The 13514-nt window shown below is 42.5% G+C and overlaps 1 protein-coding gene across 1 annotated transcript in view; it reads left to right on the forward strand.

Moving 5' to 3' along the window:
- Positions 1 to 13514, forward strand: part of NBEA (neurobeachin) — an 827350-nt gene that overhangs the window by 599070 nt on the left and 214766 nt on the right. The window contains exon 40 of the mRNA XM_025215995.1: positions 8461 to 8569. Coding sequence (XP_025071780.1) covers positions 8461 to 8569 — 109 coding nt within the window. The remainder of the gene's footprint in view (positions 1 to 8460; positions 8570 to 13514) is intronic.

Consider the following 13514-nt stretch of genomic DNA (forward strand, 5'->3'; position numbering starts at 1 on the left):
TGCCAAACTGTTGCAGTGGGGAGAGGGTGCAGGGGCCATTCTAGGTTAGGACTGCTTCAGCAGTCCAGCTGGCACAAGGGGCTTGTGTCCCCAGATACCAACTGGCTGGGCCTCAGAAGCTCCCTGAGCTGCTCACCAGGGCAGCTTTTTATACTGCTGGAGATAGCACAGGTGCTGGCCTCAAGCTCTAGCTCCCCCTGGCTGCAGATCTGGGAGGAGCCAGACAGGGTCATTTTGCCCCAAGTGACACAACTTGCCCTATACCAGAGTGCATGTCCAGGCACATGTGCTGAGGCAAAAATCTCCAGCACAAATTTGTGCTACTCCTATTTGAACTGCTGTGAGTGTATGTGCCTGCATGTGTGGACGCGCTCATACTGGCCAGGACATGTTCTCAAATAATGTCATACTTGTTCCAGATAGCTATGGGGCCTTCTATGCATCTTTGAGCAAGTCTAAATAGAATATCTCTGAACCAAGGTCAGATGCTAGACACCATTACACTTGATAACATATATTTGGGCTGGCTGCCCATCACTGACAAGGGCAAACTACGTAGGCAGTTCAGTTTTATACTGAATGCGGATAGCCACTCCGCTGCAGAAAAGAGATTTTATGCACTTTAACCAACATGCAGACAACTAGGGTGCCTGTAGACATGTGGGGCACCTGCTCTGACATACTGTAATTACATCCATGTCATAGCACACTTAACTGAGTCTACTAGAGAGTGCTAATTAGCGTGCTCTGCCAGCCTCGGTATCTTGTGTATTCAGTATCCCCATGCTTTAAAATGGGGGTGGGTACACTTTAACTAAAGACTGTCGAACAAGCTGCCATTTTGCTATATTGTCTACAGTCTAGTCACATGTGTAAACAATATAGATTCAAGACACCTGTGCTGTAGTAGTCTACCATTATTCTTTCAATGAAGAATGACTTAGGAAATAGAAGGATTTTTCTCCAAGAATAAAATGGAGAAAGCATCAGTCTTTCAGTTGTCTTTCAGATGAGGAATTTTGCCCAAAATCTTTCCAAGAACAAATACCAAAGGATGGAATTGCAATGGACACTCAGACATAAGAATGACAGGCATAGGGAATAGATATAATCCACTTCATTAATTTAACCCTGAAGACAGGCACTGTCTATGGCATGGGTGGGCAAAATCTAACCTGCAGGCTGGATGCGGCCCACCAGGCCATTCTATCTAACCCAGCCCCCGCCTAAAAAATTTAGAATATATTTATCTGCTCCTGGCTGCCTTTCAAAGATGACAGGATCCAGGGGCAGTAGGACCCAGGGGGAGTCTGCAAAAGATACTGCAGCCCAGCCCCACCCACCCCCAGCCATTTCCCAGCTTTCCTGCTCCAGCATGGGGCTGCACTAGTACCCTGGGGGGGGTGTAGGGAGGGACTGTGTGTGTAGGGAGGGGCTCTGTGTGTGTGTGTGTGTGTGTGTGCATGTTCATATGGTGAGTCCCACACGCCACCATACACATGCACCCACAGCACTCCTCACACTGCCATACACGCAGACCCCCACACCCACACCCCCTCATACAGCCCAGCCACCTTCCCCCCCACCCCTGCACAAACTCCATGCACACCCACTCCCCACTTATCCACACACACCCACATGCTCCCTCACCCCACACCTATCCCCCACAAACCTATAGCCACCCCTGCACAATATACAAGAGTAAGACTTCATTGTAAGCTATTATATACAATCACCTCATGTGTACACTACACAAACGCATGTAAACCAGGACAAAAATATATTTTTTAATCAAATGAATGTTTTAGATGTTCATTTTTTAAATATAATTTGGTATTTTTCTGGTTCTGGGATGGCAAAACCCCTTGCTGAAAGGAGTACTTCCAGGGGCAAGGGGAGGAACTTCTGGTGGCAAACATCAGGGGTGGGGAACCTGTCAAGAGGTGGGGCTACCCATGTGGCCCTTGACATCTTGCCAAAATTTTGTAAGCAGCCCCCCACCCAAAATAATTGCCTGCCCCTGGTCTATGGCCTTACTCCCTTATATCCGATATTCGATTAGTTTAAAAGCTTGCACTATTTAACCAAACAAAATCAATAACTTGGGGTAAACATTTCTCAGCTTATTCTGATATATTTATCCTCTTGTATATAGGATTACAGCACATCAAGGTGGTAGGGGTTGTGCTGCATCAGCCCCCAAAATATTCAAATCTCTCACCTTTTTATGAGCTACAAGGTCTACTTGTTCTCATTTATCTCTGGGAGCTGATTCTATTAGCTTTTACCTGGACTAGGCAGTAGCCACAGCATGTAATGAGCTAACAGTTTTTTCTGATAAAATATTAGAAATTCTGTTGCTCTTGACTGTACATCCCTGATGCTGCCAGAAAAGAGAAAATCGACAAGGTTTCATGTCAGTTTGCCCTGTGGGAGAAATTCCTTCCTGATCTCAAAGGCCCCTGAGGTATGTTACATTTAAAACATGATTAACAGTTTAATCATGCCTTAAGTGGTAACCCAGCCATACATTAAAGTCAATTTAAGGTATGATAATACAGTAAACAAGCCACAATGTTATTCCACATATAATGTATTACAACTTTGTGACTGAGTTGTATCATTCCTTAATTTAAATGTGTGACTGGTTGGGGCTGGCCCGTAGAACCTAATACTCAACTGAGTGTCAAGATTCAACATGAGTCAACTCCAGGGTCTAGGACACAGCTGTTCCAGCAGCCTGATCATGGGGTCCCTGTGCACTGGGACCTTTCAAACCCCATGTACCACTGAGCTGGACAGCACACAGCATTTTAAAGGTCCTGGCACATGGAGACTCTGGGATCAGGCTATAGCAGCCCAGTCCTGAAGTCTCCTGAGCTGAAACCTGTAAAAACTCCAGCTGGGCTTTTGACAGCAGATTGTCAGCTGGGGCTGGACACCTGACCAAGGCTGGTTTCAGATCCTGGTTCGGTTCCCATCCCCAACTGACAGTCTACCGATTGCCAGCACCTAGACTTCAACTTGTGGGTGCTGGAGGAACCTGGGGATCAGGCTTCCCTTGCACTGACATGTAGGGCACAATAGGGATCTCTGATCTGAAAATCATGCATCTTGCCATGCATGTGCAAGAGGTGCAATTCTTGGGATTGCAACTTAGATTCCATTGTGCCTTAAACTGAATATCAGTCAGAGTCCAAATCTATTAGACTTGCTGCCTTCTAAAGATCCCAGGACCCAAATAAGGGGAGGGAAGGAATGGGGCAGGTAAGAGAGAACAAGAAGTTTTGGAAAAGCCTAATGTATAATAGAGGCATGCAAAAGCCAATTAGCTAGTCCCGTTCTCCCTCTTGCAGCCAACACAAAGTCTGGGTGCTAGCAGAGAGGGAAAGGAAGTAATCACCGCCTCAATTTTGCCTCTCCACCATGCAAACCAATCTGTTGCCTTCTCTGGAATCCACTCAAAATCCAGCATTATGGATATAGTAAAGTGGAGCAGTTTTTTGAACCATCAATAATAAACTCTCATTGACTTCAATGAAAGAAGAATTAGGCCACTGTTATGCAGGGTTTTCGGATAGTTTGAAAATCCTACCCAAATGCCCTATCATCAGAATAGGGGGGATCATTATAATTTGTTAAGTGTGCTTCCAGTATGGCTGGTTTGATTATTATGTAATCCTGATATAGGATCATAGGAAAGTGGTGCTTGAAGGAACCACAGAAAGGTCATCTAGTCCAGCCCTCTGCTCAAGGCAGGATCATCCGCAACTAAACTGTCCCAGCCAAGTATCTGTCTAACATGCTTTTGAAAGTTTCTGAAGATGAAGATTCCATGGCTTCTCTAGGTAGCCTGTTCCAATGACTTGCCAGCCTCATAGTCAGAAAGATTTTCCTAATCTCTAGCCTAAATTTCCCCTGCTCCATGTCAAGTCTGTTGCTCCTTGTCCTGTGTCTACAGACCCAGATTAAAGACCATCTCCATCCTCTTCATAATCATCCTTGTGGTATTTGAAGACTTTTATCACTGGGAGAGCTGAGGGAATAATTCTCCATCAGCAGGATGGGAATATGAGGGCCTCAGTAGGAGGACTCAGGTGCCTTCATACTAATGCCAGGAGCATGGGGAGGAAGCAGGAGGAGCTAACCCTCCTACTCTCCAGTGTGATCTAGTAGGGATTACAGAGACCTGGTGGGACTCTTCACATGACTGGAGTGTAGTTATAAAGTGCTACACCATGCATAGAAGGAACTGGGTGGGGAAGAAAGGTGGAGGTGTTGCTGTCTATGTGAAAGAGCAGTACACCTCCTTGGAGGCTGACATCGGCTCCAAAAATGGACAGCTTGAAACCCTCTGGGTCAAGTTGCGGTGGGGTGGGGGGGAGAGGGGGCATGGCAAGAGAGACCTAACTGTAGGTGTATACTACAGACCACCAAACCAGGGGAAAGAACTCGATCTAGAGTTCACCCAAGAATTGACTGAGGCCGCACGTGCACATGCACATGACATGGTTGTCATGGGTGATTTTAATTATCTGGACATCTCCTGGGAGGAACACTCAGCCAAGTTGGAACAGTTGCGATCCTTCCTGACCTGTGTTGAGGAGCTCTTCCTGACTCAGGAGTTGCATGGGCCAACCAAAGGTGATGCTCTGCTAGACTTGGTCCTGACCAAAGGAGATGACCTGGTGACCAACTTAAATATAGAGGGAAGTCTGGGTGACAGCAACCATGACACCATCATGGTCATTGTCTGACATAAGGAAGACAAATCGGATAGAAGGATTGAAATCTTGGACTTCAAAAATGCAAATTTCAACAAGCTTAGGTCACTAGTAGGGCAAATGCTATGGGACCAGGGACTGAAGGCAAAAGTGTGAACGAAGAGCAGTTGTTTCTTAAGGACACAATCCTTGAAGCACAAAGGAAGTCCATTCACACGCAGAGAAAAGGTAACAGAAGGGCTGGGAAGCCCTCTTGGCTAAGCAGGGAAATAACTATTCTCTTAAGAAGAAAGAGGCTTATAAACAATGGAAGCTCGGGGCAAGCCCCAAGGAAAACTATTCCATGATAGCCCGCATTTGCTGGGCACAGATAAGAAAGGCTATAGTGGTGACCAGACTTAGATTAGCAATGGGAATCAAGGACAACAAGAAGTCCTTCTTTAGGTACATGGGGAACAGGAGGAAAACAAATGGGAGTGTGGGGCCATTGATCAACAACTCAGGAGAGCTGGTTACTGGCACCCAGGAGAAAGCTGAACTCCTGAATGACTATTTTGCCTTGATATTTCACCAAACCAAAGGGAAAACCACACCAGGTAGAGTACAGGATGAGCACGGTAGGAATACTCGCCTTCCTACTATTGCCATAGACTTTGTGTATGACCAGTTAATACAATTAGATATATACAAGTCAGTAGGACCGGATGATCTTCATCCGAGAGTGCTGAAGTAACTTGCCGAAGTCATTCCAGAACCCCTTGCAGACATCTTCCAGAATTTGTGCTCTGGAGAAGTCCCTGAGGACTGGAAGAAGGCCAATGTTGTGCCCATCCACAAGAAGGGCAGGAGGGAGAACCTGGGAAACTATAGGCCATTCAGCCTAACTTCCATCCTAGGGAAAATCCTAGAAAAGTTCATCAAGGAGTCTATCTGCAATAAGCTTGCAGAAGGTAAGATTCTGAAAGACAGCCATCATGGCTTCGTCTCAGGCAGGTCTTGCCTTACCAACCTCATCTCCAGGTAACTTGCCACCTGGACACAAGAGAGCAGGTTGACATTATATACCTAGACTTCCAAAAGGCCTTTGATGTAATATCCCATGATGTCCTCGCAAGAAAATTGGAAGATTGTGGGCTTACCTCTGAGACAGTCAGATGGGTGAGAAACTGGCTGCAGGGTAGGAACCAGAGTCGTAGTGAACGGATCTGTGTCATCCTGACAAGAAGTGCACAGCAGTGTCCTGCAGGGGTCAATGCTCGGTCTAGTACTATTCAACATCTTTATTAACTATTTGGATGTGGGGGTGAAGAGCTCACTGGCCAAGTTCGCAGACGTCACCAAGTTATGGGGAAGTGTGGTCACACTTGAAGATAGGCTACAGTTACAGGCAGACCTAGACAGGCTAGCAAGTTGGGCAGATCAGAACCTGATGAAGTTCAACGTTGAGAAATGTAAAGTGCTCCACCTTGGGACAGGCAACCTTCAACACACCTACAGGCTTGGCAGCACCAAACGGACTAGCACCACAAATGAAAGGGACCTGGGGGTAATAACAGATCACAGTATGAATATGAGCAGGCAGTGTGATGCTGTAGCCAGTAGGGCAAATAATACTCTGGCATGCAACAATTGATGCATCTCCAGCAAAGCCAAGGATTATGATTCTTCTGCTCTACTCAGCACTGGTGAGACTCAGCAGCTGGAGTACTGCATCCAGTTCTGGGCACCACACTTTAACAAGGAGATGGACAGGCTTGAGAGAGTCCAAAGAAGAGCCACCCGTATGATCAGAGTCATAAAAGGCAAGCCATATGAGGAAAGGCTGAGGGACCTGGGACTCTTCAGCCTGAGGAAAAGAAGGCTAAGAGGGGACCTGGTAACAGCTTACTGCTACACTAGGGGAGTATATCAACAGCTTGGTGAGCAACTGTTTACCAGGGCACTTGAGGGGAAAACTAGGAGTAATGGCCACAAATTCCTGGAAGATCAATTCGGGATCAACATTAGGAAAAACGTCTTCACAGTCAGGGTGTCCAGACTGTAAAATAAGCTCCCTCCAGAGGTGGTGCAATCGCCTACCCTGGAAATCTTCAACAGGAGACTAGACAGTCACCTTGCTGGGGTCACCTGACCCCCAGTTGTCTTTCCTGCTTGGTGCAGGGGGCTGGACCCAATGATCTTCCAAGGTCCCTTCTGGCCTTGCAATCTATGAATCTACAAAAATCCCCCCTTCAGTCTTTTCTTTTCCAGGCTAAATAACCCTCTGTTTTTTCAGCCTTTTCTCTTGCATCTTGTCTCCCAGGCCCCTGGTCATTTTTGTTGCCTTGTGCTGGACTTTGTCCAAATTGTCCACATCTTTCTTGAAGTGTAGGACCCAAAACTGGATCCAGTAGTCCAAGTGAGGCCTCACGAATGCTGAGCAGAATCACTCTATTCAGATATGTTAATTCCTGAAATTTTATTACAAGTCCTTCACTATTCGGTGTTTTTGTTGAATTCCAAGTTCACTGAATCATATCATTAAGTAAAAATATGTTATAATTTAATCTTTATTTTCATTTTTGAAGCAAGTTTCTATCCCTCATGGGCACAGAGGAAACCTTGAAAATATGAACTGGTTTCACCCTAAGTGCACGTCCAGATGAGCGTGGACATGTGGTATGCAGCACCACAGGCCCATCTGCAGCACCACATGCTGCATATGCAGGCATTCCCCATGCTGCTACTTTGTGGGGGGTGGGATTCAACCTGGGAGATCCTGGGGTAAAAAAAAAATCTGTGCCTACAAAAACCAGGGTGGCTCACAGAGTAGCAGCACACATCTCCATAAATGTAGCTTGAACAGCTGGAGCCAAGCTCCAGTTGCTGCTTAGGCTCTCTGCTGCAGGAGCACCATGGCTGCAGCTCCCAAAGGCTTCCAGGACCCTAGGTAAGGCTGCTGGGGCCAGCACAGTTGCTGGCCCCAGCCTCCCCTATCCCACCTGGGGCAATGTGTCACATGCCAGAGCGCACACGGCATGGGCATTCCTTGGGGACAAGTAGCAGTGGCACAACGAGTGCCACTGTTACTTGTCCCCAGGGAAATGCAGGTTCCCGCTTATGGGGTCATATCCTAAGAATTCAGTAAAGAACCATGTAAGGATATTTTTTATAATTTTACTTTTTTTTTTAATAGTATGGTTTTGAAGATGTGCCACATGATTTAAGGATATTTGTGGTTGGCAATAGTGGGATTTTTGATAATGGTAGCATTTAAAAGTTTTGCCAATTCTAAATATTCCATGTACTAGTTTTCTGATGCTGGTATCAATAAAAATGAAAACAAAATTAATTCAATTTTTTAAGATTTCATTAACTAGAGGAGATACCTGTACTGTTTAAGCAACTGTCCCAGTGAAAATGTTACTTGTATTTAGACTGTTTGTTGCTGGTACATCAGTATGAGGTGGTCCATAAGACAGCTCTTTTATAAATCACTTTCTCTTTAGCTATCTGATAATAAACTCTCTGGCCTTATTGTAAATTACATAAACCTTTTTATCTTAATGAATTTTGTCTGAAATTTTAAAAACACTTGCATCTTCTGAAAACATTTATTACCAGTGTAAATGAATATGCAGTTATATTAATTTAGTGACTATTAAACTTCTTCCATTTTATATAGAATTATTGAAATTTTTTTTTTTTTGCAGAAAGCCAAATACAAAGATTAATTTAAGGTTTGCTTTGCTTTTAGATTATTGTGCCATGCAATGAAAGACCACATAGTACGAGTAGCAAATGAGGCAGAATTTATTTTGAACCGACAAAGAGCTGAAGACGTACACAAACATGCAGAGTTTGAGGTAAGCCTGTGGATGAATTCCTATTTTCTGTTTTTACTCAGCTATCACCTAGAATGTAACCTCATACAAAAACATTTTTTTTCAGGGGAGACAAATTTACATGAAGGCATTTCAAAACCAGGTTTTAAAAGCTTTGGTAAATGTAAAACACAAAGAACTAGTTTATTTTTTCATTCCCTCACTGAAATCCATGGAAACATTTATAGCTTGAAGAAACCCCTTAACCAGGCTGCCTTCTTACTTGATATGGCAGATTCTTAAGGTTCACGGAGACCTTTCCTGATTTATTGCAACTAGTGATGCAAAGAACATTAGTAATGCAACTACTTTATCTGTTTCTTGAAACAGAATATGAGGTCAGTAAAAAAAAAAAAAAAAAAAAGTGAGTATTCCTGAAGTAAATCTAGAAAAATAAATATTTCTGATATAATAGTAATTCACAGTTTACTAAAATATTTACTATTAGTGCTTTTTAATTTTATTTATTTGTGCATAACTCACAAATTGAAACAGAATGATAATAAGCATTTTCCCTAAACAAATAAGTCATTAACTGCTGAAGATAAGATAATGCTTAAAATGCTCCATTCCATTTTATTTTGGAAGAATAAAAGCAGGAGGTGGGTTCTATAACATTTACTAATGTAATCAGCTCTGCCTTACAAAAGGAATGTGCAGTGAATTACTTTATCCAGAGTGGTTGAAGTCCAACTCAAGTTATGGTATTAAAGGTGACGTGCAGTAAAATACAAATAAGGTATTTTAAACATATATGTTTATTTTAATTACTTGTATTTGTGGGATTAATCATGTTCCTATTAAAAATGTTTTGATAGAATGCTAAAATTAAATTGTTTGATTTCTTTTTATCAGGCAGTCTATATGAGGCATTCACTGCACAGTAGACTAATTAAAAGTGAAGTAAATGTGTCATGTCTACATGTCCACCTCTATTAGACTGGAGTAAATTAATTTACTATGCAGCAGGGTAGTACTTGTAAATCCATGTATTTACAAGTACTATCCTGCTGCAAAGTAAAAACCTCCACAACAGCTCATGTGTAGATGCTGCCAAGCTGGCTGGGGCATAAGGGTCCTTCCGTGCAGTGGCTACCTACCTCTGCAGCACATTGAGCCAAGGGAACAATACATTGAGCCAGGGGAGCAGCCCCAGGCTGACCCCCCAATCCTCCTACCAGCTGGGGCTGCTCCAACCTGGCTCAGCGGCTGTGGTTCCAGGAATACATGAAGACGTGCACCCAAGAGCAGTAAACTGGCACAATAAGCTCTGAAGTTTATTGAAGTGCATAAATATGCATGTGTAGACATGCCCAGTATGTTTTGTTATGTTTTATTGCCCATATTTAATATTTTAACACCAGTAGTTCTTATCCTTCTTAATTTTTTCTTGTGTATGTATTTATGCATGTGCACACACACATGCATGCACATATATATTTTAATGTTGGGTGGTTTGGCAGTAGAATTAGGTTAGAATTACTCAGTAGCATAAAAGATAATAAATAACTTATTCATCTGTCAGAGAATGCCAGCAAGCACCTTGTGGCTAGAAATAAAATCCAGTCATCTCAGTTTTGATGAGGTTTTTATCTCATTGAAGCAGCCCTCTTAAACCTACACTTTGATGTACTAGTTCTTGTGCTCCTTGACCTAGCTGAAAAGTATGAGACACAGAGATATCTGTTGTCATTTTGAATACACATAACGTTTACTTCATTTTGTCAGGCTAGACAGCAGACACTTGTCATATGGGATTGCAACAACTTTATTACCAGGCATATACTGGATATTTTAAACTTAGATAAAATCACATTTACAATTAAGTGTATGTCAGAGTGAAATTTCATATTGCCTCAACAATAAATAACATTTGATATTTATCAGGGCATCTTGCAGTAACCTAAGATGACAATAGAAGATTGAGTTATCTGCTCTTTGAAGAATATGTTGAAGTATAAGCTCTGTCAGAACTCTAGACAAAATGAGAATATTCAATTAGCTTCCAGCTTCTGTTAGCAAATAAGATTTAGAATATTAACTAAATTCCCTAAAGGAACAGCCTTAAGTCAATCTTATTTTCCAGTAAAGAAACCAAGACATTTCTCATATATGAAAATTTTCATTCTATTTATTTGTCACAAGAAAAAACTTTGTAAAATTCTCTGTTTTAGAGAGGGAAAATAAAATCTGTAAGCAATTCAAGTAAAAGAAAATTAGGAAATATAAATAAAGTATTAGATATGAATCTGATATGTACAAAATTAAATGGTACTCACATGCTGGAAACAGTGTTTTACATTTTGTAGAGCAGTAACGTTCTGTATGTATTATAATATATTATCATGCATCCCACTTAAATAGTGGCTGCAAAAAGTTTTTGAAATGTCCGTTGTATTTTAAATTCTGAATAAGTTTCAATATGTTAAACTTTGTTGTTGCTGTTGATACTCTGCTTTATTTTGTGTGTGCTAATCTTTGGTCACAGCAGGTAAAAGTGAATGGGTGTTTTCCTTTCATTTCTAAAAGTTATGCTATCATTACCAATGCAGTCACTTACCTCCTGACATCTAGGCGTTGTGGGTGTACTTGGGGGAGGGAGGGGTATAGTGGCATGTCAAAATAAAATTGGTGAATTCTGTCCTGTAGTTCTGACTGTTAATCAGAGAAAGTCTGTTTTTTTCCCATTTTAGGGCGTTTGGGGGGGGGGGGGGAGAGGGGATGTCCTAGAGTGGTTATTTCACAGTTAACTTTCATTTTGTTAGCCTCTGTAATTGTTCAGGAAGAAAAATGAAAATTTAATTTTACTGTCCAATGAGCTGATGAAATATTAACCTCATTACTGAGGCAGATCATTGTACTAATTGGTGCTTCCCTGTACAAGAAGATAAATTGAAAAATGAATTAACCCTTTATGAAGTAATGTAATGGTCGTTCCTTTTTTAAGCAAATGATTTGCAATAATAGTTTAAATATAGAAGATTTAGTTAAGTTCTTACTAAATGCAGGCATGAAATGTATTAAAAATGCTGGTGTATAGAAGTTCAAGCACCTGAATTCATGAAATGCCATAAACTGTCTCCAGTATAAGGTTAGCTTAATTGTAACTGCTGTTATGATAAATATTATAGACTACACTGTTTAGCTGGCATTAAATCTTGGTTGAATGTGTTCTAAAATGAGCCACAATGAATTATTGTACAACACATAATTTGAAGAACATCTAGTTTTAAAAGGAAGGATTTTATTGGGAAATTGTAATTGGAGACACTCATTAGATAATGTAATTTATTCAAAATAATTTTAATATAATGTAGCTTTTCTGATATGTCTCTGTAAGAACACTGTGCTTTTGGGGGTTTTATTTTAATTGCTAAGGATCCTTTTGCCCTATTGAGGCTTTGCTAAAGGATCTCTGCTAGGAAGAGTATTAAGAGAAGAAACTGAATTTGAATTGTATTTGTTATGAGAATGAAAAATAGGAAAAATATATCTGTCTGAGCAACACAAAAAGGACAAAAGGATTAGGAAAAGTAACTAAAGTCAACAAAGTGTTTTAACAGTGAAGTCTTTTTAGAAGCAATCTAATGGAAGAGGGATTTCAATAGCATTTGGTTGAGAACTGGATCTTGAAAAAAATGGATCAAATTATTCATTCTAGGTTCTTTTTGAGTTACAAATATTTATAATAAATTTATTGCTATAACTGTGCTTTACTTGGAAAAACTTTTTAAGTTACATATCTATTGTAATATATGGAGATTAGAAAATATACATGAAATTTCAAGCTTGATGGGATTCAGCTGTTAATATTCATAATGAAAAAACTTCCACTGAGTGTTTTTTTTCAAGTTATAGTTTATTGGATTTGTAGAACTCATGGAGACTTTAAAATACTGTATTTCCATATGCAAGATTCAATAACTTTGTATATTGCTGATAACACGAAGGCTGTGGGTTAGGTTCTCAGGCTGTTTACTTTTAAACAGAATAGCCAGAAATGTATCCTCTGACATCCCTATATCAATAATTATGGATGCTAGGGTGAGGATACATCACTCTTGATACATGTGATTCAATGCTCTTCCTGTATAGTAGGGCTGTTCAACTTCTAAGCCCCCAGGAGCTGCATGTGGCATGGACTACATTAAGTATGCTGCACTGTCACTCCCCCTCCCTCCCCAGTGCTGCACTGAATGCCGTTGGACACCCCTTTACCCCACTTCTGAACTACCTAGATGCATTCTTTCCCTCTCTTCCCCCACAGTGCAGCCTTGGCCTCACCCTCATTTCCTTGCACTGCCTCACCCCCTAACGTAAAGGCAGGAAGTGGCAGCTGGAGGACGGAGGGAGGAGCCTGGAGACTGGCTGCTGTTGTAGCTAGAGCAGTGGTGGCATGGTGACCAGATGAGAGCTTGGGGGACTCAATTTAATTGCTCATGGTTACCAGTTGGACAGCCTTCCTCTAAGGGGGGTGGACCAGGCCCCAGCAGGACTGAATATGACTGAGGAGGGGTCTTGGTGTGCAGGGTTCAGAGTGTGAGGGAACAGGAAGCATGTCCAGATCCCCGTGGTGGGGGAGGAGGAGCAGAGGAAAAGCCCTGCCTGCTGCAGCAGCTTCCTGACAGCCAGGAGCAATCCAGGCATACAGCTCCACTGCCTGGCCCCAGAGGGGGACTCTTCCCCCTCCTCCCTCTCCCCCACTGCCACAGGGCAGGAAGGGGAACTCTGTTCAGTGCTGCCCAGCCCCAGAGGGGGACTCTACCCCCTCTCCCCGCCCCTTGCCACTGTGGGGTGCGGAGGAGGGCTCTGCGGAGCTGCCCAGCCCAGCCCGGGCATAGGGAGTGTTTGTCACTAAGCTGCAGCCACTGGAAAGGGCTTGTACCCACAGGCTAGGCTGGGCCCGCCCAAGCCCCAGCCCAGCGAG

This window comes from Alligator sinensis, unplaced genomic scaffold, assembly GCF_000455745.1.
Source record: "Alligator sinensis unplaced genomic scaffold, ASM45574v1 scaffold1014_1, whole genome shotgun sequence".
Classification (NCBI taxonomy): Eukaryota; Metazoa; Chordata; order Crocodylia; family Alligatoridae; genus Alligator; species Alligator sinensis.